Raw genomic sequence first — 26,620 nt, forward strand, 5'->3', positions numbered from 1 at the left:
CTGCGTCTGTATTGAATTAGATTAGATTAACTTCATCGTTATTATTAAGTTAAAATATATTAATATATTTCTTGATCTTCTAGAATTGCTCAACTTGATGTAAATCATTGGCTCATGAAAAATATCATACAAATACACGTATACAAAATAGCAAAACGTTGAACACGAAATTATGTTTCTATGCCAGCAGGTTCAACATAGTGATTAAACAACAACCAAGTTGTAAACACCAAACATCAACATAAAACAACCAGCACTATTCCAGAGTGGCAGTGACACGCTGCAATTTTCGCGCGCGCCAGCACACACGTGAGAGTGTGATACTTTTGCACGCTTTCTCTCTCTCTCTCTTCCACGTGGTCCACACCCTTAACACACTGACCCAACTGTGTCAGCAGCAGCAGCAGTTTAAAACGTCGGCATGCCTGGTGCAAAAATTGGCCAACATTTTGAAGCGCCTCGGAGCGGGGTGCCCTTTTTGATCGATACGCCCGATAAACAGCAAACAACAGCAACTCGGCACCAAACAGTAACCAAGTGAACACGTGCGCGTATCGTGCGATTTTCGTGAATGCTCCACCTCGCAAGAGCTTGCTGTTTGATGACTCCGAAATCAATAGACAACAGTAATAACCACAAAACAGCAGCAATAACCAGTGACAAAGAGTTTGGCAAAAAAAAGGACAGTCAAATGCGGGAAATAGGCAGTTTTTTTTGGAAAAGCATGAAATTGGAGTATTGTGTTGATTATTCCACAATGTTTGAACTTACAAAAAAGTGAATAAAAAGTACAACAATCTGAAATCCACTCCGGTCACAGGAATCCCAACTCAAACATAAAACCGTGGTTAGTATTGGGGCATTGCTTCCCATATTTTTACAACCACCATTCAGTTTTATTCAGACGTTGTTGTTCCGAGACTGAGTTATCCACCGTGATGAACACTTATATTCGGCCAAATCCTTCCCCAGAAAGTGTGTCGTTTTGTCACGAAACTTGGGGTTGCAAATGATAGTCACCTGTAGACAATTTATGTCACCTTGGTTAGCAAACCGTGAAAATATGGTAATCATATGCGCAGTGTCGTGTTTGGCATTTGACGGTGACAGTTTTGCGATGACAAAGAAAATCGTTGGGTGTACCCGAATTTGAATCATTTATTGAACCGTCAAGGTCAAAGGTTGATCATATTTTGTCTCTCGAATTGCGAGTTTTTTGGAAATAATTTATGTGCCAATAATCCTCTCAATTACTTTTTTGTTTTCGATTTCCATAAATAGTGATCATTATTTATATTTTTTGTGTACCTCGTAACTTTTTTCCTGAACATTGATTTGCTTAAAACCACCAAGACATATCGGGGTATAAGATGACTTTGTGTATACTTTTTTCAGAAAGAACTAGATTAAATTTGGTCAAATTTGAGTTTAAAGGGTACACAAATATTGGCAAAAGGATGCAGTCAAAAATCAATTAAATATTTCTGACTACAAAACCAATATTGTTTTTATTTTTTTTAGTTATGATGATACTACATACTTAGGTAAGAGCTGATTAACAGGTTATCATTAGGTGATCTCTAAAAAAATAAAAATGGCAACGCAGCGCATGCAACTTGAAAAAAAAATATAAGAAGTTTTTTAAATTAATCTGTTTTATAGCAAATACTAAAAAATAAAAAATAAACATAATTTTTGATAAGGCCACGACGTGAAAAAAAAATTCAATGTATTCCATAATCTTCTAGCACTTTCTCGCGGATTCTCGCACGTCGATTCTCCAACCGATCTCCCCCACGAACACCACACGACTCACTAAAACAATTAAAAATTAAAAGAAAAAAAAAACACATTGGATTTCAGCATTTTTTTTAAACATTGTCAAACATTAGGTTTATGTTTTTTTGGTTTCATAAGTAAAAGAAATAATAATTGAAAAAGATAAAAAAATACCAAAATTTTCAAAGGCTTCTAACCAATTGATGCAAAATTCAAATCAACAATCGAAATCAATAGATTAAAATAGTAAGGGACACTTTGTTAAGTGCTCCAAACTAACTGAGTTAATTTGAATTGAAAATTGAACGAAATATAACAACATTATTCAAAACATAGAAAACAATTTTCAAAGCTTGGGATACCCCAAACTTTTTTTTTACAAAATTCAATAACTCCCGATTTTTTACGAACTTTGGGGAAATCCAAACTACAACCCGATCTTCCCGATTTCCCGACTTAGTGCCCACCCTTTGACATGTGCACAATAACTCGGCCACAAAGCTATTTTTTTTTGCGAAAAATGTTAGTGGTTTCAAAGTACAAAATCATTCCAAACATTGTTTTTAAATAACTTTTTATTGTTCAATCGAAATTGCTGTGTGCAGTACTTTACGAACATTTCGAAAAAAACTTTCCCGTTTTCGAGATGCATTGTTTAATTTGAACAAATCCGTAATTTAATAATTTTAAGGGAGTGCTCATGGATTCCGAATTTTGAAAACTTGTGTTTAAAGAGCTGAACGAATTGCAAAAAAAAAATCTTTTAATAAACATTGATCATTTCTGAAGCAACATTCGAAATGGGAGCATATGCATTTTGACAGCAATTTTGCAATTTTAGGGACAACAGTTAACTTTTTAACTACACTCGATGTGTTAAAGGAGCTAGCTATTGTTCAATATTTCGAATTTTGTAAAATAATTACGTGCAGTTTAAAAAAATTAAAAAGTTGTTTTTATGACACTTGAAAAACTTAAATGTAAATGTTTCGTTTTTGAGTGGCTGTATTTCAGAAAAAAAAACAACCTTCAATGTTTCTCAGATCAATTTTAAGGCATTTTCTCAGCTTTTCGGTACAAAAATAACGCTTCAACTTTTTTGCGGGTTTTTATTTTTTTTTTCGAAAATTACAACTACATACTTTAAAAAAATTATAGATCAGCGAAAGATTGTTGACTAAATTTATGATGTTGAAAAAACAATTTAATTAATTTATATTTTTTGAACCGTCCTGTACAATGATATCTATCTCTGTCCCCTAAAATAAGAAAGAAAAAAACAAAGATATAATACAGTGTTACTATTTTTCTGGAATAGTCCACCGTTACATCGAAGAATAGAAGAAAGGAAAAACATAATTGCATGGATATTTGAATGGGAATAAAAATTATGCAGAACGCCTTTTTTTGACAAAGAGATTGAAATTTTTCAAAAGCTGATTAAAAAAACGGTTAAATTGTTCAAAAGTTATTGGATTAAAAAAAAAGGTTTAATTTCGCATAGCTAAGCTAAGTGTCATTACTATAATATTAGATGTCGTCAATTTGCTATGGAGTTGCAAGGTTGTTCAAGTTCAGTCATCAAGCACCAAGCGTCTCCATGGAAAACACCCGTAACTTGTTCTTTACATCTCTTCACCTCCGGTACAACAACACAAAGCGAATCATGAATGAAGAAATAAGAAATATATCCCCGCGTCTCAGGCAATGGCAAAGAAAACATGGTCACGGTGGGGTGGCTACGGTTAAACTCCCAAAAACCAACAAAGTTCTTTGTGCAGTGTTGGTTTTCAGCAAAAGCACGAAAAGTTTGTTGGTGTTCTTTCTCTGTCTGGCTCGTTTGCACGTGGTTGTCGTTCCTGCCTGCTTTAGTACTCCGGCGAAACCCCAATAAATTGAGCCTTTATGGTAGTGGTGAAGACTTGGGGGCAACATTTAGGGTACCATTGCTACTTTTGGTTGAAATTATATTTTGACGTTTTTTTTTCTTCTAACTTTTATAGTTCAAAAACCTTTAGTAATGTTTTTTTTTTCTTTTTGCAGTTTCAACAACAACTCACCTACCCTAGAACGAAAAAGTGGTTCGCGCGCGCAAAAAGGAAACCCCCGCCCGCAGGAGCAACATTTCGCGAGGTCCTCACGCCATTCACCAACATCAACGTCGTCGTCGTCCCGGGTCCTGGTCGTAACGATTGCCGAACCGTGGTCGGTTGGAACATGCCAGCGCCATCGCCGTGGCAGACATTCATCAAGTCCTGGAACAACGGCTAGCAGTAGCGAAGACGGCGTGCGCACGGCCAGGTTGCCAGGCCACATGTAAAAGGGCATTGATCCAAGTTCAATCGGTGCCAGTGCTCTCGCGTGGTAGGAGAACGAAGAAGCCCCTCAAGAATTGGGCCTTTGGGGTGTGCTGAAGGCCGCCGCGTGTCGTTGTCTATCATTTCAATAAATAAATAATATTTACGATTTGAGGGCACGCCGGAGGTTCGTCGGAGCCGAGCGGAGTTTGGTTGCTGCCATCAGTCAGCGTCAGCAGTTTGGAGCTGAAGACCCCAGCACATAGTACATAGTGAACCGATCGGGCGTGTGTTTGCTCTAAATGTATACCGCGTCAATAGCTCGGGGGTTTTAGCCACGTGTTAGTGTGGTTCCACGGAGAGCGAGTGTCTTTGTGTAGTGATGGTGCCGCAGTTGTCCCGCAGTCTCGCGCCATCCTGGCAGTAAATTGTCCTCTCTCGGTTCCACCAGTCAATCCTTTCCTCCTTCCCTAAACTTTTGCGAGACCACGACCAAGAACCGCTCGCTCGCGAGGGCATAAAACAAGAAAATGTCTACCAGTCGCTACTTAAACTGGTCGCGACCGTCGCCCGCGAGGCACCATCCGCTCCGGAAGCAGATGTCCTGCATCGAAAGCTTCTCCGGTGGTGGTAGCACGGGACGAAGTCTTTCGGTGAGCAATCTCTCCACGGTTGGCGCCGGTGGTGGTGCCGATTTCGCCACCTTCGTGACGGCGGCCATCATTCACACGAACCGGTTCCAGCAGCAGCAGCAGTCGTACCAGGACCCTCCGAAGGCCACGTTGAGCCGGCGACCGGCCAGTGCGACGACGTCCTCGGCACGACACGCTTCGACGTCCTCCGCGACGACCATGGCCAAGCGGTTGAACAATAAGGTGTTGACGAAGCAGCTGTCGCTGGACCACCACAGTCCGGCGGCGGGACACGCTTGGACCACAGCGGCACCAGCGACGGCCAGTCGGACGGCGCTGTCGACCGGTGCAGGACTTTCTGCGGGACAGGAAGTTGGGCAAGGCCACCAAAACAATCCGAAAAGTTGCGTCGTCAAGAAGAGACCGCCCGGACTAAGTGTGAAGAATGAGTGCGTGAAGTTTATGTTTTTAAATATTATGGCAGAAAAGCGGGAGTTTGTGAATGGAAAAATGCCAGAGGAATCAAATTACCTACGGATTATTGGGAATATTGTTCACAAACCTATAACAAGCTCAGGATTAGTAACAGGAAAAAAATGTTCTAGTGTTATTTATTCCAAGTGTTTTTTTGGTGATATTGTATAAATTCATACAAGGAGAAAATATTAGGAGAAATTTGTCTTGCTCAAAATTTAAATTTGGTGACAAGCGTAACGCCACTGCATAAAAACAGATTTCCCCATATTTTTTTTTATGTTTTAGGGGACATTAAATGCCAACTTTTCAGAAATTTCCAGAACGGGCAAAAAAACTTTGACCGAAGTATACATTTTTTAATCAAGACTGATTTTTTCTAAAAAATCGAAATATTGGTCACAAAAAAATTTCAACTTCGTTTTTCGATGTAAAATCGAATTGCAATTGAAATTAAAATCAAAAAGTACTTATGTGAAATTTTAATAAAGTGCATCGTTTTCTTAAAAAAAGTATTTTTGAAATGCTGAGAAAATTCTCTATATTTTGCTTTTTAAACTTTGTCGATACGACTTTTAGTTGCTGAGATGCCATGCAAAGATTTAAAAACAGGAAAATTGATGTTTTGACTTCGACTCACCCAAACAACCTCCCATTTTCTAATGTCGATATCTCAGCAACCTAATGGTCAGGTTTTCTATGCGAAAATATGAAACATTCTTAAGATTTTCCGATCTTTTCGAAAACAATATTTTTAATTTATTAAAATCAAAACTAACATTTCAAAAGGGCGTAATATTGAATGTTTGGCCCTTTTGAAATGTTAGCCTTGATTTAAAAAAAAATGAAAATATTGTTTTCGAAAATATATGCGTTCTAACATTGAACACATATTGACCCATTTTTTAAGTAGAAAATAATGTATGACAAAATTGAATGTATGCAACTAAAACAAGCATTGATAGATGAGTTTCAAATGGGATAGTAAAAAGGAATGGAGCAGTTTTAATTTGACAAAAAAGTTGTAAAATTAAAAAATTACAGTAAGTAAAAAACATTGCATTATTGAGCCAAATGTAATTTTCTGCCGAGATAAATTTTACTTCAGCAACTTAAAGAGCATCAAAATTGCTCAGTATAAAAATTACTCGCACTACACGAACCTGCCAAATCCGCAAACTTGTTTGCGTCAAACTCGCAAACACGACGGCAACATTTCAAAAGGCATCATGTACATTTTGACACTTTCTGGGTTATTACATGTTCTGAAATGAGCAAAAGTTACTCCAGTAAAATCTGTTTACCCAAGTAACATTTTTAAACCAGCTAGCCACCACCAAGTTTTTTTTTGAGGTTTTATTGTAGCATCTTGATTGCTTAATAGTTTTATTTGGGCATTCACCGCAACCAACAAGCAAGAGCTAATTAATAGGTTCAGGGTTTTATGCCTCGGACATAAAACCGGGTGGAAACAAAACCCGACTGGCTTTCAATAAGGTTTTATGAAAGTTTTAATAGAGGCTTGAAAACCAGATGGCAATGCCATGCCAAACGGTTTTATCGCATGCTTTGTTAAAACCTAGGGTGTTGTAGCTGTCAATTGCCGTTATGCATGTAAAAAAGCTCACTTAAAACCATAAGCTCCTAAAAGAGCATTTATCGCGGCCAAATAGCAGTGCATAAATATGGCGCTAAACGCGTGCTCTGATTGAATATGATTGACCGCCATCTTGATTGAAAAAATAGAAAACTGAAAAATTTGATTTAAATTTGATGAAAACACACATTTATGCTGAATTTCTAGTATGATTAATAGGGGAAATATACCCATTTTAATCACACTAAGCCGTTCGACCAATTCTCATCACTTTTGCCGTTTTCCGCTATTAAATAACATTTTCAGGCGTATGAACAATGATGAGTTGCTTGCTCACTTTTATTTGAGCTATTCATTAGTTTGGAACAGTCAAAAACACTTTATTTAAGCTGTAATTCATGATCAAAGTGCTGATAGGCCGATAATAGAAATAGGCTGAGAAAGGGTATAGTTCCCCTACTATGATGATAGATGTTTAAAAATATATTAATCATTTTTTTCAAAGAATTGCAACAAAATATGTTTTAACATTTATCACTATGATTACAAAATATCGATTTTTGATGAAGCGAGTTGAATTTTTTGGCTCTATCTCCCCTTCATTTATCAATAAAATTTCAACCGCAGCTGAATTTGAGCCATCGATTGCGAGAAATGAGCTTTCAAATTATTAGGATTACCTCTAATATCTATTATTTATCATTGCCATCATTGCCATGCAAGACGAAGACTTATTTTTGCCAAAATAAATCTATTTGGCATAAGACGTTTGAAGACGTATGAAATGTCATTTTTCCATAACTCCTAGGTTTTAACAAAGATTTTATCAAGGCTTTGAGTATGTTGTTAGGATTCAGTTGTAAAGCCTTGAACTCCTATGTAGGTTTTATAAATAGGCCGTAACAACCTTTTGCGGAGGTCCTTTTGTGGGGGGTGTGGGGTTTATCAAGGTTCTGGGGAGCTTGTTACTACTAAGGGGTTTTAATGTTGGTTTTGGCTGATAGGTTTAATAGCGGTTGTGACAGCTTTGATAAAGCCTAAAATGTTACTTGGGTAATAATGAATTTAAATAAAGTAACATAAACAAAATCTCTGGCATCAGCTGTCCCTGTCCCTGTAAACCTGTCAAATAAAAGACTACATGAACCTCGTGACGAAAAAAAAAGCGTCATGAAAAAGACGCCATGTACATTCGCCGACGAAAAGCGAATCATAACAAAACTTTCCCTCCGCTTGTAAAAAGCGCCATGTACATTCGGCGAAGAAAAACGAATCATAACAAAGGGTGATATAGACATTGGTGATTTCAAAAGAAGTTATGTTTTTTTAATATAATGAAGAAAATAATGTTTTATTGAATATGGATGATCAAGTATCTATAAAAGCATCGTTTTTCATCGTTTGTGATCATTAGAACATTTCCTTTTGCTTTTATATAAATATGGGAATTGACAAATGATACCCAACATTCAAATGCGTTTTTCTTAAAACGCATGGTTTGTACATGATGCTTTTTGAAATGTTGGCGTCGAACAAAGCAAAATGTATGCAGGCTGACGTTTCTGCAAACAAATGCAGACAAACGAACAAAGCAGAAAAACTGTCAAAAAGTGCGAGTTTGTTTGTTTGTTTGTCATAGTCTAATCCCTCCTTAAGTTTAGCAAAAGTTTAATACATTTTCGTCTTAAAAGATTTTTATTATAAAATTGGTTTAAATCTGCAGGATTGCCAGCATTACTTTATCACCACTTGTAAACAAAATCATTTTTGATTGGATCACGATCAATTTTCAAACTTTTAATTTCAAAATGCTTTAAAATAATCAAAATTGAACGGTTTGGTCTAGAGAAAAAAAAATTAACAAGACATCATAATTACTGATTCAGTGTTCCAATTCGAGATGTCATCACAAATTTACAACTATTTAAAAGTGTGAAATTTTGTATTAAAGTAAAAATTCCGTATGTTAAAAATCAAAATTATGGCATGTGAATGTCTGTTTCAAAACGTACCCACGGGGCCACCAAATATAAGCCGGCGGGCCACATTTGGCACCCTTGATTCTAAGGGATGTTTCAAAGTTTGTCAAGTAAATTTTCCATTCACTGATAATGCTCTATTTTGACAATTACTTTCGAAACGAAGCAAATAATCTAATATCTTCCTCCAAAAAAAAACAGCACCGAACCAAACGAGCACACCAAAAAGGTCCTGAAGCAGGCCAAGGATTCCCGTATCAACATCAAGATCTTTCTCGGCCAAACCGTCCAGCAGGACTCGTCCGACAACGGCGTCAGCGACACGGAATGTTCCGTAATCCAGCGCGAACCCGCCACCGTCCCGAACCTACCCCAACAACAACAACAAGGCAATCAAAAGGCCGAAGTGGAAAATTCGGTAAGTTTTTCACTTTTTTCCCTCCGTGGCGAGCCCACCCACCCACAAACACACGTGGCCCACACGGCCTGCCACGAATCGATTTAAATTTCAATCAAAGATTCTTTTTTTTTTGGTTCAACGAAAAATTCAGTCACGAAAATGGGCCAACCAGCGCACTAGCACTTGTGTGTCTTGTGATTTCAGTTTTCTTTTTTTGATAAATTACTCAGCACCGCCATTCACATGGCACAGTTTTTCAGTTGATGGAGCAACTCACTCGCCATCCCTTTGGAAAAATGGGGAAATTTAAGTGGGGGTGGGAAACTAAAACTGGGTTTTCCCCCACATTCCAATGGGCTTTCTTCTATAGGAGGGAGTTGTGTATGATTTGTTGGGAGAAGATTTGTCAAAATATTTAGTCGTTTCAAAAAATCTGGAGTTTTTTTTGAAAAACCAATAAACCAAATTTTCAGTTTCTGCTTTTTGGGTGTTTTTCAATATTCCTGACTCAAGGCGGTTCTAAAAACACCCAAAAAGCAAAAACTGGAAATTTGGTTTATTGGTCCTTTTCAAAAAAAACTCCAGAAATAATTTTATTTCAAGGTTGAAAATTTTCCATGAATTTCAAATGATTCTTCCTAATAACGGCCTCCCCCTACTTGTCAAGCTGCCGAGGCATACATTTCACCGGTTTGAAGAAATCCCAGCAGGCAGTGATTTGCAAAACTCAGCAGTCACGCTATTTTCACGGGGCTGCTGGCGCGGCAGCCAGCGTTTGTTGTCAGCGGTTGCTGAAACTTTATTGTGGAGGTAATCGTTGTTGTTTGCTAGGAATTTTTCAAAAGGTCTTAACAAGCCGCAAAATTAAAAAAAAACAAATTCATGCTATTGTGTTTCAATCACACTAGAAAAACCAGTATTAAAAAAATCTTCGTTAAAAAAGAGCACTATTGAATCGCACACCCAGCCATGGTAAACAGAATGACGAGAGTACAAACTTTCGAGACAATAAAACTGGGGCATCATTGACGCTTTCTGGCACGTGTACCTCTCATGCCTCCGCGAACCTCCGCGAACCTCCGCGAACGAAACTCGGTCCCAAATCGTCGTTATGGGGTGAGAAATGTGGAAAACCCATTTCTCTACAAGGTAGCAACTTTTCGGGTTAAAATAAGACGGTGTCGTAAAATGCCCAAACTAACTTTCTCCGAAATATAAGTTTTAGGACGATCAAAGTAGGCACCGGTTGAATCGGGCAGGTCGTGCGTTTGGACGCCTCTTGCAAACTTGAACTTGGGGCCACGTGTTCTTGCCAGGGCAACCACGCACAAATAAACACAACGCGGAATGTTGTCTGAGGACACGAACCGAGGTTATAGAACTTTTTTTATGATGAACAAACTGCAGAAATTAAAAAGACATCAAATTGATGGTTTATTAATTGCGCACAGTTTGTCATTTTGCCGCGATTTATTCTGCTGAGAAAGATGACTGCAGTCACGACATGATTTTAATATTTCACCATTTACAAGTGAGGTAACAAACCTTTGTCAACTGTAGGGATACCAATCAATTTACTATTTTTTAAGTGACCTACTTTGGGAAATCATCGTTATCAATATAAGAAATATGTTGAAAATTAAGGTTGTTCGGAGCACTTTTCACACTTTTCTCTAAAACTTAACCCTGAATTGCTACGTTCAAAAACTGATGTTAGAAGATTTGCTCAGATGCTTTCTCTAAATTTGTTCGTAGAAGGCGTAGAATACGAGAAAAAAAATGGTGTATTGGACAAAGTTGCTCGGATTGGCACGCCCAACAACTTTCTAGAAGCCAAAAAAAATCCCAAAAGTATTCTTGAAAAGTTAGATTTTCAAAACCACCGTAATCGTGAACCACCCTAATTTTGAACCAAACCAAAAGTTGCCCTTTTCCATTTGCAACAACTCTTCTCTAGACACCAAAGCTCTAAATCGTCACCATTTTTCGGAAAATCCATTTTCCACTTAATTTTGCATTCTGGACCACTGTGCAATGGTTTCTGAGATTTGAAGATTGAAAAATGAGGTTCAATTGGGTAGAACTTGCAAAATAACAGTTTTTAGTAATTTTCATTCTTTACAAGGCCATACCACAGCAATCAAAAGTCGGATCAACAATGTCTGAAAAAGCTCATTGTAGAGAAGCCATTGGTAAGCAGAACCGTAATATCCTTTCAGCACTACTGATCATATGATTCGACTATCAAGTGGTGTTTCCTTTATCAACAGCATGTATGAATGCGCCGAAAGATAAAACACCATGATTGGCAAAACTAGATCAGTAGCGAAAAGGTAACAGTCATTGGCCACCAACGGCGCCCGCCATGTCGGTTTGTAGATCTCGATTTTAAGGGACGGGAATGATAGTTAACGCAGGTTGCTACTATTAGGGCAGCTGATTTACTCTGTGCTTACACCCCACAAGCGCCAGGAACCTGAAAATGTGTTAGTAGGATAGGGTTTTTGGTCAGGATTCATCATAGAAGACCGTTTTCATTATTATAATTCAGAGTGGAAACACAAACAATTAGTCTTTGAAAAAATAATCGAAAGTTCAACAATACTTATAACTTCCATGTTATTTTTTTAATTGACAAACGTTTAGTTTTTGATACTTCGTTTCAACTGAAAATGACAAAAAGTTAAAGATAACTGAACTTAAAATAGCGTTCCTATTTTTTCAAAACTGCATCATCATTTTAAATCAAAAAATGATTGAAACATAATTGCTGTTATTATTCATTCAAAAGATTTAGAAAAATGTCAAGGAATTCATAAAAAAATGTTTTTGACAAGTTCCCTTTTTAATTTTGAAATTTTTGATATTAAATTTTCTAATCAATTTTAATTTATCTAGTGGTCAGTATTTAACTGTTTTTTTTTTCAATGAAAATTAAGTTGATTTTATGTTTTCCCTCTTATTTTAAGCAAAATATTTGAAGAAACAATTTTTTTAAACAATTTTGCAATAACTAAAAGTTTCTTGGATTATTTTTTTTGAAATTTCAATATTTTCTTTATGTTTCCGAAACGTAAAAAAGTTTTTCAATTTTGGATTTTATTCGATAGTTAAGTTTTCCGAAAAACTGAAAATCAAGCTTTATCTTTAGCTTTACCCATACTCACAAAAAAAAGTTCAAGGGCAACATTTGGAAAAAAAATAATTTTAAATTACTTAATAAATTTAGTTAAACAATTAAAAATATTCACCAAAAAAATCCATTGACAAACTCAAGTTGGAATCTGTTACCAAATATCCAATTATGTGACAAAATGAAATAGAATCATAATTCTAAGCTGGCCATTAGGCTCTATTTTTATATTAGTTTTTCATTAACTTTACCTCTTGTTTGATGAACAAAAATTAAAGCGATCATTTGATTAATAAAAAATATTATGAAAATCTGTGTCAAAGACTCCAATATTCATTAAGATTTTGAATGCCTTTAACATCTTTTGTATACTCAAATATATTGAAATAGTGAAAAGAACCTTAAATTTAAAGTAAGTTACTAAAGCAGAAATGAGTGAGTTCAATTTGAAAATTTTACAAAATATTACAAAATTATTCAAGAGTTTAAAAATAATTTTCAATCAAGTATGCTCAGAATTCCCGACTTTTCCCGACCTTTTGACAAAAAATCATAAATTCCCGACTTTTTCCCGATTTTTGGCGGATTTTGGCGAATTCCCGACTTTCCCGATTTCCCGACTTGAGTGGCCACCCTGTATATATTATTCTCAAGGCAAGCAAATGCTGCGGATGAAACATTTCCCGTTTATTGGTTGTTAAATTTTAAATGAAATGGTTAACCTTAGACAGCCGGCCGTGGAAAGATAGAACCAAGATCATTTGTAATTGAAGAATAAAGAATTTAACAGTCTGACATTTAAATTGTGATGTTTTTACGAGTTTTAAATGATTGGTGTTTAGTGAGGTACTGATAAAAGAAGCGAATGACGAGCTGAAATGGATAAAAGAAGCGACCCGCGAAAAAAACGAAAAGCACACCGACGATGAACGCCAAAAATCCCGCGACCCGGCAGAAAGGCATCGCAAATCGAACTGCTGTAGAGAAGCTTTTCGAATATATTTTCAAAAATGAACAAGGATGAAAACTATTTCTAAAAGTTAAGTAAACACAGTTTTTGTGGAATATTTAGTATTCAATTTCACATAACCGGCTCCGTGGCTTAATGGTTACGGCTTCTGTCTACCAAGCAGAAGGTTCAGGGATCAAATCCCGGTCGGTACTTTTGAAATTTGGAATCAGGAATTTGTACTTTGAATAAAAACTTTAATGAATCAGGTGGGATTTGAACTCACACCTTTGGATTGGTGGTGGTCTGGGACGCTAAGCAGTCGGCCATCAGAAGGTTTACACTCTAGTAGTGAATTGATCCGTAGTGTTGAAACATGTTATCTCTTCTTCTTATATTATTAAATACGCGCTGATCCCTGATTTGCCTGACGGGATTGGAAGTCTAAATATAGATCGAGTTTCCTTCAGATGCTTGCTTCTATGTTTAGGCGGGGCCGAACAATGCCCAACGACCTCGGAATTGGACCGCAAGGAGCTCTGTCATTCTGAAATGGGTCGTTGGAAGCAGCGCGAGGGCTATCACCACCTAATACCCGGGACTGAGATAAGCTGTATCAGCATTCGGCATATACACAGTCTGATACAAATTATACTTTCCCATAATTTCGCTACCGGTTAGCGGGTATTGGATTGGACCACACACACACACACACACATATTTAGTATTCAATTTCACATCTATTTTTTTTTGTATGCATTTTTAATACTTTTTCAAAAGCACTTTTTCCTAAAAATCATAACTTGGCCAAAAACAAAACGTTCGTCTTCCCTATTTGTTGGGAAGGTTTTTTGGACATATTTTCAATTCATGATGAGAGATCAAGATTACCCATAAGAGCAAAGTTTCACGGAACTCGAAGAGGGGTCAGGGATACTATTTTACGATTTCGTGTGAGTTGGCAGAGAATGACCATATATTTATTTTATATATTGAGCAATTTTAACGATTTCGTGTGAGTTGGCAGAGAATGACCATATATTTATTTTATATATTGAGCAATTTTCTACGAAATCGACCGATTTCGACCATTTTATTTAATGTATTTTTTTTATTTGGCTCAAACTTTGTGGGGGCTTTTCCTACAAACAAAGAAGTCATTTTGTGTCATTGGTTCACCCATACAAGTCTCCATACAGTTTTGGTAGTTGTCCATTAAAAAAAGGTACGTAAATATTCGTAAATCTGTAACTTTTGAAGGAATTTTCTGATCAATTTGGTGCCATCGACAAAGTTGTAGGTACTGTTGATGACTATTCGGAAAAAATAGATACTCCAATTTTTTCGTCTTTTTTGATTAAAGAAAAAGAAACAAGAAAATTTAAGTTTTCTAAGTCTCACCCAAACAATCCACCATTTTCTAAAGTCGATATTTCCGCAACTAATGGTCCGATTTTAAATGTTAAAAATGTTAAGGGACCATCCATAAACCACGTGGACACTTTTTTGGGAATCTTTTACCCCCTCTCCCCCTTCGTGGACAATTGTCCATACAAAAAAAAAACTTTTTTGTATGGATCGTGGACAATCGCCATAACATCGTGCTGCCACCTGGTTTTTTTAAGTGCAAGAGTGGAAAAGTGCTGAGTCATCGTCTAAAAATAGACGGCGTCCTATCTCGCCCAGCAAAATGAAGTCGATAAAGTAGTCGGTTTCGATGAGAAAAAGTGGAAAACGTGGTCTAAAAATAGCGACGCCATCCCCCTATTCTGAATCGACAGGGGAGGAAGAAGCGTGGGGACACACCACCATACGCTCCGAGATTTGGTTGTATTCGTTGGGAGCACCATGCTAAGAAGGTTTGGTACTCCGGGACCCTCTGGGATGGGACATTGTATTTCCACGAATGCCCTGGACACTATTTGCCGTGGTTATAGCGCCACAACTCGCTCTCTGTAACAGTATTCCTAATTCCAGTCCACGCTCACCAAGTCGTTATGGCCTAGTGGTTAGCATTTTTGCTTACCAATCCAAAGGACGGAGGATCGAACCCCACCTCGAGCGACTTAGATTTTTCGTTCATATTCAACATTTCAAATTTATGTGTTCTTAACTTTCTCGTTGGGAGCAGATGGGAATCGAACCCAGAACCATTCGCTTACAAAGCGAACACCGTAACCAGTCGGCCACGGCCGCTCCTAATTTGTGAAATTTTCCGATCTTTTCGAAAAAACTTCAATTTTTCTATTTCTTTTTCCTTAAGCCACTGTAGCTTAGCAACCAGATGTCCAATTTCAAAAATGATCACTATTTTCAAAAATTGAAAAACTGCAAATATTTTGCTAAAATCAAACTTTGAGTGGATATATCTTGAAAACAAGGCCCTTTGCCAGAAAATCTGTAAAGTACTTTCAATTTTTTCCGTTTACAGTCATCCCACATATTCGGAACACTTTTATGATAATTTGTCAATAGCATGCCAAAAGTAGCTTTTCTGTCGACTTTACTATTTTTAGAACCTTAATTTGGACATTATCTTGCTATTTCGCTAGTAAAAGTAGTACTTTTTGAACAAAAAACTTCATTCCAAGACTATTTTGTCCACAGCAACAAAATACTACCTCCAAATGGCCTGTTTCATAATTGTGGGATGTTATCGGCCTCCCACAATTGTGGAACACCTGAATTTAACTGATATTTTCACAAAAAAAGTTATCAAACCATGTGTAAAACATCACTAAGCTTGAGTTTCATTGGTTTCAGTGTGTGAAGTCATTATTTGGTAATAAATATGTACTCCTGGACAGATCCAAAGTTTGTTTACATTCGTAAGAAAAAAGTGTTCCGAATTTGTGGATTTCAAGAGTCAAAGTAATTCTTTTAAAACTTCATATAAAATTTAAAATTTGCAGATGTGCGATACAGAATTCGAAAGATCGCAAGAAAAGCTTTCAAATGAAGGTAAAAGCGAATCATTAAGTTCAATTATCGATTTGCTATGATTTTTTGAACATTGGCCGATCTGGAAACCGTTCCGAATATGTGGGATGACTGTACCTATTTTTTTTTAAATATTCCACACCAATACATACTTACAACTTTGCTGAAGACACCAAATTAATCTAAAAATTCCCTCAAAAGTCACACATTTGCTTATATTTACGTACCTTTTTTGTGAGAACAGCTTCCAAGATTGTATGGAAACTTGTATGGGTGAACCAATGACACAAAATGGCTGTTTTGGTCATAGGGAAGGCCCGGACAAAGTTGAGCCAAATAAAAAAAATACAAATAAAATCCATTTCCGGATTTGGTAGAGAATAACTCAACTTAATTATTCTGCCCATAATTGAAAATTCGGCTATTATGCCAAATCAAGTATTCCGAGAAAAACGCGTTTTAGTGTTTGTAACAAAACCTCCGTCAAGGCAATTTCCCATAAGAGAGGCATATTAGCCGTTTGGTTTTTCGCATCGGCAGCCAAGTCTAAATATTATTTCAGTGAAATTCAAGTTCCAGGAGATGCGTTGGAACATCCTCTACCATCTGGTGCTAATATCTCGTTTTTGCCAAAAGTGGATATTAGCCGTTTTTTCAATGGTGGGCAGTATTGGGGGGGCGAATGGGAATGCTAATTCATTTTAAATATATTGTTTGCCCAAGAAGGGTTATTGCAACTGCACCAGCAACGTTGTGGGTGGCGGCTTTGACGCTGATAGCAGGTGCTGTGTTCCAATTCGAAGCTTCAATGCACCCGCTCATCGGTGGAAGGACCGGAAGCAATACCACCACCAACTGCTACAACTGCAACAAGGATGCACTGCACATGTTCGAACGTGTGCGTGACTTCAATTCTGCCCAAACAAATTAGATATTTTGCTCTCAAGGTAGCGCGAAATCGTGCCGAATTCAGATGATTAACCCGTTTTTTCGCAATAACAACAACAAAACACACAAGTCATGACCCGATTTGAAGCCGAGGGAAAAGAAAACATTGTGTTTTTAAAAATCGAACAAAACAAAGTGAACATGTGCCACTTCAGGCCCGGAAGGATGTAGGCTTGTAGGACCACGCGATTTCTGGGTGTCTTTTTTTTCGGGGCAACGATTATATTGGCTCGAAACAATCGGTTGCAATCACGGACCGACAGTTGGTTGGGGATTTCCGCGCTAACAAGAGCGCTTCTTCGTCTGTATAGATAAGAGAGGAACAGCTAGGAAATAGCCTACCGTTAGGCGATATTGCACGCGGGTTGGCCTACTTTCGGGGGTTTTCCCCTTACGCCGCCACACAAGAGTGTGAAAAGTGGCAATTAGTTGGTTGCCTGTCGCGTGGTGAAAAAGAAAACCGATTTCACAGTCAAGTGGAAGAAAGGTCCTTGTGACCTGGGCCGAAACTGGGGGAAGGACAGCACCGTTGACTTGCTTAAAACAAAAACTTCGCAACAAAGCCAAAAAATAACCATTTCCGTATTTCAACACCCGAAGCATTCGAGAATTAAGTCGAGGACTTTCGGTTCCGCGATAGCATCAAACAAACTTTCGAGAGTGCTGCTTGTAGTGGTAGAACAGTCCTCGCGCCAAAGTTGAGTTGAGTTGTTTGTTTGGGTAGTTGTTGTTGTTTTTTTTTCCTCAGTGCATTTTTCCAGTTGGCTGCACAGCACGGACATACCTCCTGTGCCAGTCGCCACTCTTCCGTCACGTGGCCAACAAGAGGGAGGGACTAATGGAGTAATTAGTCGCGGTGGAAGTTGTGCAAGTGCATTCCTTGGTGCTGGTTTGCCCGGCTGTCCGTGAAAGAATTTTTGTGGTTTTTTGCGCTTTTTTGTTATTGTGTTTAATACGATGAGTGAATGAAAGTGAAATTTTAATTACGAGAAAGTTTAGAGTATTGTGGCACGATATACAGAACTATAGTTCAAGGTAAGATGGTTTTAGTGGTGTGCACGAACTTGTTGAAATTGTTTCTTGAAGCGCAATTTATCTTCGAATAAAGCAAAACTGTGGAAAACAATTTAATAAATCGTAGGCTTCAAATCGCTCAAATGTTAAAAAAGAATCAGCAATTCCACGTCGAACCAGTAGGATCCTGATCAAAAGTGCTCCGTTTGTCTCAAAATAATTAGAACCGTATTTTTTTGTTTGGCGATTAGGGTGGTCCTATGTGTAATAGGGTTGTCTTAAATAAGACTTTTTCAACCATTCAAATTTCAAAAAAATCGTTTCAAAAGAAGGAAAGGAAACATTAATTATTTTTAAAAACATTGCTAATTAGAAGGTCTCGGGACCAAAGAGCTCACAGCTAAAAATATTTGTCTATGATTTTTCATAATGTTTAACGCAAAACATTCAAAAATGATAAATATCCATAAATAGAATTCTGAAATATGATCTTTTAAAAAAAATACGGTTTCGGTACAGTAGGGTAGAGTAGTCATCAATGAGACACGGGGAACAATGATAAAATGGCTCTCTCAAGTCGTAGTTTCAATCAATCAGGCTCATATTTGGGGGAAAGGTGTATCTACTGGATACACGTCTGCTATAACAGTGGCTTTGATTATGGACGCTTCCTTGAAAAGTTATTCATAAATGTTTGATTCTGGGGAGTAAAAGTAAATTATGGACAAAAAATACTTTTTCGCGCGTAGGCTGCCATTTACACCAAAACTAATATTTCTTCAAATTTCTTTCGACGTTCCATAGGGATTGAGTTGGGCTACAATGTCCTTTCATTAGGTTTGGCCAAAATTAAGAATATACCCAGAATCCAGGGCTGTCTCATTGTTCCCCACTCATTTCAGCCCATGGGTAACAATGAGACACTTTGATTTTTCTTCACTAAACTTTTCAAAATCTATGGAAATCTTTCAAAACATTAATTGAAAGTGATTTTTGGCTTATTTATAGAGTTTTTACCAAATTTATCCAAAAATACAAAGTTATTTGGTATAAATATATGGATTTTACAAAATTTAAATACTTTTAAGTATAACTTTTGTTAACTAAACTTTCATGTTGGCAAAATTGCTTTAAAATGTTCAAGGCAAGTCACCTGCTATGGAACAATACAAAAACATGATATTTTAATAGAAAAGTATTGATTTTCATAGGGTGTCTCATTGTTCCCCAGCTGTCTCATTGTTCCTGCCAAGTGCGTCTACAATGAGACAGTTGAATAACTCGGGCTGTAGATGTCGGATCGATCTCATATTTTGGTCAATGTTAGAACACATAAAAAGAAAGAAAATGTAACAAAAAGCTCATTAAAACATGCACATGAAAAAAATAGAAAAATTGTTGAAAGTTGAAAACCAAAAGTGTCTCATTGATGACTACCCTACCCTACAGACACGATTATCCGAAGGCCTCGGAAAAAATAACTTGGGAAAATCAAATCATCGGATAATCGAATCACGAAAAAAAAATTTTTTTCGTTGTCTTATTTTTGGTGGTTTAGCTGACTCATAAACTGCCGAGAAAAACGCATGTCAAATTTGTCTCGCCCATAAGGCTACGTGTTAGAATTTCACGAAAAAATGGACTTTCTACAGTTTCTAGAACAAAGTACTAAATTTTATTTGTTTTTCTGATAGTTTACATGATTTCGAACCAACCTGCATCATTACCTCAAAATTGACGAAATTACTCTAAAATAATTAATAATTTGTTAAGATGGTGTCCAAAATAGCGGTAACATAACGAAAAATAGCATTTTTTTAATTTAAAATGCAATCAAATTTTGCCTAGAATGGGGTCACAGAACTCGAATTCAATGTTAAAAGTATAAAACAATGGTTATAATTTGATTATCCGAAGTTCCATACAAACCTTCGGATAATCGAACTTCGGATAATCGAACTTCGGATAATCGAGTCTGAACTGCATATCAATCGAACTCAAAGTACCATATTCCCAGTATATTTTGCAGGAGACGCATGGTGTTTTATGCAATTTATGCGCCATTTAAGTTTATCTCCAGAATTCAATTGCTGGAAACCACAATAATTTTAAATTCTCATTTTTTAAGTATAAATCGGAAAACGGTCAGCATTTTCAGCTCCACGTAAAACTTGTGTTTAAATTAAAATTTTAAAGGCTGGTTGAAAAAATATTTTGTCACTCGGCTCTGGTCAAGGTCGGGGGTAGACAAAAATAAAACAAAATTTCAACCCTAATTTTCGAAATTCCTGGATAAAAAGTACGTATACCAAAATACTTTTCAATCATCACAGTAAGGCCGTTGCAAATATTTTTCGAAGTTTATGTTCCCTATCCCCCTTCCAAATCGGCCCGAAATGTTTTTTTTTCAAATTACTTCAAAATGTTAATGGAAATAGAAGTCAAATCAATGGAAAACAATTTGAATGTATGTATTTTCCTAAATTAAAAATCATATCTGGAGTTTTTTTTTTGAAAAGGTCCTATAAACCAAATTTTCACTTTTTGCTTTTTGGGTGTTTTAAGAACCGTTATGAGTCAGGGGTATTCAAAAACACCCAAAAAGCAAAAAATGAAAATTTGTTTTTTGCAATTCCGTCGTGAAACTACTTACTTTTCCTGTCATTCTTGAACGACGAAATAGCCTACTTTTGTCTACCAAAAATAACAGAATCGAATAGCAAAACTTTTCAAAATAAATACTGAAAAGTTCTACTTTTCAGCACTCAAATGGGTGCTGAAAAGTTGAACTTTTCAGCACTTGTTTTGAAAAGTAACACTTTTCAACATTTTTTTGATTTAAACGATTTATTGACAAAATACATGAAAATTTGACTTAAAATTTCACTCAGTGTGTGTTTTTTGGAATTGCAAAAAATGTTGTATGGAACTCGTTGCAAAACTTGATTTTTTTCAGCACTCTTCGTATTTATCCAACTCGGTGAACCTCGTTGGATAAATGTACGACTCGTGCTGAAAAAATCCTCTTTTTGCAAATTGTTGCATAAACTACTATTATAGGACCTTTTCTAAAAAAACTCCAGATATTTACCATGTTTGGGCTCGATTGAAAAAAGTTAGATAGTACCGCAAAGTTTTTTTTCGCAAAAACTTATAAATTCATCTTAAAATTTAAAAAGGAAAAAGATTAAAAAGTTTGTTTTTTTATTTAAAATAAATATAAAGTCTGTTTTAAATTTTATTTATGTTTTTGTCCCTAAGCTCTGGTTCTGAAAGGGGTAAAATTTCAGGCCAATTTTCAAAAAAAAAAAATAAGCAGAAAGCATTACAAAACGCTTTGTACATTTTTACAGTTATGTTACTTCCGAAAATATAAAGTTTTATGTCTTTTCCCGATTTGTGGTCCCAAAATTCAAAATTTGCAAAAAGTTCAAAAGTGTCATATTTTGATTTTAAATAAAAATTAAACGTGTATTTGGAATAGTTTACAATCAATTATACAGTTATTTTTTATTATTTAAAACTAAAATATTTTACAATAATTATTTTTTTGTTCCCTGATTTTTTGAGGAATTTTTAAAGAGAGGGGGGAGGGATGAAAAATTTGAAATGGCCAAGTGTCTCTAAAACAGGAATTCAAAATATCTTTGATTCTCTAGCCTTTTTGTACAACAAATCTCAAGTAATTGTGAAATCTCTTTGGTTTATTTATGCATCAAAGTAGATTACAAGCAAAAATAGGTTATATTTCCATGATAAATCTTTTTAATGATTATATTATATTTTTCATATTGGAGGAAAATTATTAGTTTTTGTTTCTAAACCAAAAAATTTATTACACAAACATTTCTCGATATTTTTTTCAGATCATTAACCAAAATTTAATATTCATTTCTTTTGCATTTTAAGTGTTTTTGAAACCACCAAGTAAAGGACTTTCAAAAACACTCCAGATAAAAATGGTTTAATCAGTTTTTTATCGAATTTTTTGAAGTTTTATGAAAAACGTTTTGTTTTCCCCAAAGATTTATTATATTTATATATTCTTCAAACAAAAAAAAAAGGCATGGCAATGTTAACAGATTAAAGCGGAAGAGTTGTAACTTGCTATTTAGCCTAAATCTCGTCAACGTTTAGACAACAAAGTGAGTTAGGCAAAATTGGTTACATCATGTCAAAAACAATTTAAAAAAAATTAATTGAGTATATTAAAACACTATTTTAAAATTGGTGTTTTGTTTTTTTTTTATTCTAAAAACTACCGAATTTAGTTGTGTATTGAACTATTTTTTCGGAAAGTATGAATCCAATGTTAAAAGTCATAAATAAAAATATGGACAAAAGAAAAAGAAATCATTGAACAAAATTATACTTTCGATAATAAACTATTCAGGATATGGTACAACGTTAATTTTCAAACTTTTGCGGTTTCATTCTTTTAAAAATATGAATTTCGGTACCACACATTGAAAATAAACGCAAAACTTTAGACAAAAATATATATATTTGAATTAACTGATATTTTGATATTTTTCTAGTAGTAATGGCTGTTACAATGTACATTATGTGACCGATTGTTGTATTGGAAACTGAAAATGGATTTTTGTTGAATTTAAATTGAGCTTTTTTCAATAGATTCACATAAAATAACTAAAATCTACTTTTGTTCAGCAACCAAACTCATGATTGCTCAAGTGACGTCCATATTTTCGATAAATCGAAACTATTTTCAGGCAAAACCCATGTCGCACATGCCGAACAAATGTGATATCAACTGAAACCCCAAGGCCAAAGAAACATATTCGTAACCAAATCGAGCTCCGTCCATCAAAATCGTTCCAATCGAATGTGGCAAAAAAAGACTGCGGAAGTACGTTGCAAATGGGCGATCAATAACTTACGAAACAACTTTTTTTTATTATTATTTTTCGCACAAAACAACTTCCACGTGTGCGCGATTCAACACAAAACGTTTTGCCCTCAAAATAAGCTTCCCCACCTGCCAGCACACATACGCGTACGGTGTGCACCGCGACGCAAGAAAGTGAGAAGCCACAAGTTCAGCAATCAGCACGCGACAGGATAATAGAACGCAACGTTCCACCGTCCTGACGGCAATTGCGTCACGACAACTTCACACTTTCTTGCAGCAAAGGTGTTGAAAAGAGAAAGTTTCTAAACTTGGTCCGTTTTCTTTTTTTCTTTTTTGCAGCACCCGGAAGGTGAGACGCTCTCCAAGCACTCCAAGCCGAGCAGTTCTTCGTCGGCGTCGTCGTCTTCCTCCACCGCGTCTTCGACTTCAAGTGGTCGCAACTCGTCGCTGGCTCAGCAGCGCCGGGCCCAGTACCAAGCGAGCAGCCGCCAAAATTCCGAATCCACCGCCGAGAAGCGCCCGCCCCTGGTGCGGGCTATGTCCGCGCCGATCCGACCCATAGACGACAACTCCAAGTTCCTACAGAGCAGCAAGCGGAAGGCCCGCAAGAAGAAGGTTCTGCGGTGAGTCATTCGAGGTTCTGTGAGGTTTGTGTCTGAATTACCCCACCTTCCCCTCCAAACAGCGATCGTGACGAAATCAACGAATGCGACGAGGATGCTTACGAGGACGATCCGCTCAAGACTAGCAAGGACAGCAACGCCGCAGCCAACAACAACAGTAAGGTCATCGCTGGAGGTCCGCGAGCCCGTTCCGTGCTAGGAGGACCGTGCGACATCGAGACGCTCGTTTCGCTGCTCAGCTCCGGCGGAAGTGACTCGGAGAAGGAGGACTCCGCTCCGTCGCCACTGACGGACACGGACAGCTTCGCCTACAACAACCTGAACAACAACCTCATCGGATCGAAGCGCCCTCCAATGCTGAAGAAGGCGGGAAAATCGGGTAAGAGGTTGACGCACAAGGAGAGAGGTCATACGTTTAAGCGAATTGGTTCTTTTCGCAGTTTCGTTCCAAGAGTCCGAGCTGAAGCAGCCAACCGCCGGGCTCAACCGGGACTACTACCCGGCTGGGCACCGGAAGCCTCCGGCGTTGCAACCCATTGCCAACCGCATCAGGAGAAGCCAGCAGCTGGCCAACTCGCTGAATGCGTTTCATCTGAAGGATGTTAAGAAGAGGTAGTGTTATCAACACAAACTGTCACATTTCTTTGACACATTGACGTCTTTTTCAGTTCCAGCGAGGAAAGCAAATCCGACGACGAAAAGGACCACACCGGCGAAGACCCGCCCCCGCCCTCGAAAGAGTCAAAACCCAAAAAGGAGCCAAAGGCCGCGCAGCAAAAAGCCGACGAGCAGCAGCTGGTCGACGGCCAAACACCAAAGGAGCGCGAATGCTACCGCCTGTTCCAGAAAATGTCCACCATGGGCCTGTCGGTTTCGTACGACACGATCCTGCGCGGGATGCTCACGCCGACCGAGCTGCGAGTGCTCGAAAAGCAACGCAACAAGCTCCAAAAGCAGCAAGAATCGCAGCAAGCTTCGCGACAAAACAGCAGCGAATCCGAGGGGAACGACACCGGCAAGACAGCGCCGATCGATCTGACCGCCGGGTTGGGTTTGGTTGGCTCGATTGGGGTGGTGGAGCTGGCCAGTGGGGCACGGTTGGAACAGTATGCCACCATTGTAGAGTGAGTTGTAAGTTGAACCACCACGCTTCTCCACCGAGAAAAGTGTGAATGATGGAGACGCATGGCGTCTCAATTGTTGAAGCCCGCGAAAAGCATGTTTGCAAGCAAAGCCACGCTTGGCCACGACCATTACGTTGAGTTTATTTCCATCATAATCATTCAGTAGTGAAGCGAATATAGAGAGTTTGATCGGCAAACTGTGATAGGACAGGAAAAGAGCTTTATTCTGTGTTGGAAGCAAAACAAAAACGTAAAACCAAACAAAGGAAGCAACAATGTTAGAGTGCACTTATTACAGTAACACAAACACACAAAACAGGCACACCACCAGATGGAAACAGAGAGTTTAATGATGTTGGCAAGTGAGTTGATTTGGTTTAACAAACAGAGAGATGGTTATTAGCAAACAATAGTTTAGACATTAGCGGCACAGGTTATATAGAGTTTTGGTAACGGCATTGGCTTGGAAATTCATGTAATGATTAGCAATGTAATAAAAAATAGAATAAAAAAAATAGTTTCAATTCAATTTTCAATTGTTATCTTTCATCAATCAAAAATCTTGTTCAAATATTTGCCTGGTTTCTATATTTAACTTAAACTGATTTTTGGACAATTTTATTCAATTTTTGAGCCAACTCCGTAGCAAAATTTGGAAAAAAGACCATGCAAATTTTGGAGGGATGGAACTTTGTTAAACAAATTACTTGGCAAAAGGTAATAATACATTCCTTTGATACATTGAAAAACTAATACATTTTGCATTTTTTATATGGCTAAAACTTGCATCATTAGTTCATCCATTCAAAAGAAGCTGATTTCCTTAAAAATCAACAAATGCATATTTTCAACGTTTCATCACCGCCATTTTGGCCGCCATCTTGGATTTAAAAATTCTAAACTACTTTAAAGTAGCTTACGAGTCAAATAAAAAACAAGACAACGTAAATGACAACGATTTTTTTCCTGATTCGAGTCGAGTCGAGTCTGGACTGTACCGCAAAATGTGTATAAAGCTACCGTAAAAAAATATTTTTTCCAAATCTTTTAAGTCTTTTACCGATCTGTGGGCAAACAATTAAAAAATGGTTAAAAAATAAAATGTAAAATTTTAATTAAAAAGGCACAAATAACCGTTAAAGATTATATTCTGAATAGTTTAAATTCAATGTTACAAGTTTCTTCCCATGAAAATTTCGATTTTAGTCAATAATTTCCCTAATTGTTTGATGAAATTTTGAAAGGGGAGGAGACAAAAACTTAAAAATAAATTCGGAATGGCCTAAAGTGTGTTTCTTTGAAAACGTTAGAAATATTTTTTTTCATCGACATCAGCCTTGGATATTTTTTTCTGGGCACCCGAATGCCTGCTCAATCCTTTCAGGCCAAATTTAAAAAAATATGATGGCGAAATGATTTTAAGGACCATACTGCCGTTCTACGCATAATTGTCCCATGTTCAAAAAAGTGCAACTGAGAAAAACGCGATTGAAATTTTTCAACCGATTTCTGTGTTTCTACGCATAATTATCCCGTGGGTTCCTATTCGCCCTATGTGTCCCTAATCGCCCCAGTTAGCAGTTTATCACCCTTATTTGTGCTTCTCTTGCTATACAACAAGTAAACAAGACATAATGCTTAGTAAAACTAATGATTCCGTGTAAGAAAATACTTGGTGGGACAATTATGCGTAGAAGTTTAACGATGGGACAAACAAACTTGGTGTTGTTTTGAATGAGTTTCCGAACAAAGTACCAGATTTTATGTATTTTTCTTAAAGTAAACAGCAGACTGAACTTAAAAATGTCATAAAGTCAAAATCGTCCAGAACTGACATGGGACAATTATGCGTAGAACG

At 37.1% G+C, this 26,620-nt stretch overlaps 1 protein-coding gene across 1 annotated transcript; it reads left to right on the forward strand.

Moving 5' to 3' along the window:
- Positions 1–496: 496 nt before the first annotated feature.
- Positions 497–26,066, forward strand: LOC6048061. Its single transcript, XM_038265028.1, has 7 exons — positions 497–847; positions 3,823–5,157; positions 8,960–9,176; positions 23,355–23,638; positions 23,701–24,017; positions 24,079–24,250; positions 24,307–26,066. The coding sequence occupies exons 2-7, from the start codon at positions 4,607–4,609 to the stop codon at positions 24,764–24,766; spliced, it is 2,001 nt and encodes a 666-aa protein (XP_038120956.1). The 5' UTR covers positions 497–847; positions 3,823–4,606; the 3' UTR covers positions 24,767–26,066.
- Positions 26,067–26,620: the final 554 nt, after the last annotated feature.

This window comes from Culex quinquefasciatus, chromosome 3 (assembly GCF_015732765.1).
Source record: "Culex quinquefasciatus strain JHB chromosome 3, VPISU_Cqui_1.0_pri_paternal, whole genome shotgun sequence".
Lineage (NCBI taxonomy): Eukaryota > Metazoa > Arthropoda > Insecta > Diptera > Culicidae > Culex > Culex quinquefasciatus.

Bases quoted from the DNA above. Each gene is read 5' to 3' on its own strand.
- LOC6048061 (XM_038265028.1), top strand. From the start codon at position 4,607: ATGTCTACCAGTCGCTACTTAAACTGGTCGCGACCGTCGCCCGCGAGG. The intron at 23,639-23,700 runs GTGAGTCATTCG...CCCTCCAAACAG, and splicing joins CGCAAGAAGAAGGTTCTGCG to CGATCGTGACGAAATCAACG. The intron at 24,251-24,306 runs GTAGTGTTATCA...CGTCTTTTTCAG, and splicing joins CTGAAGGATGTTAAGAAGAG to TTCCAGCGAGGAAAGCAAAT.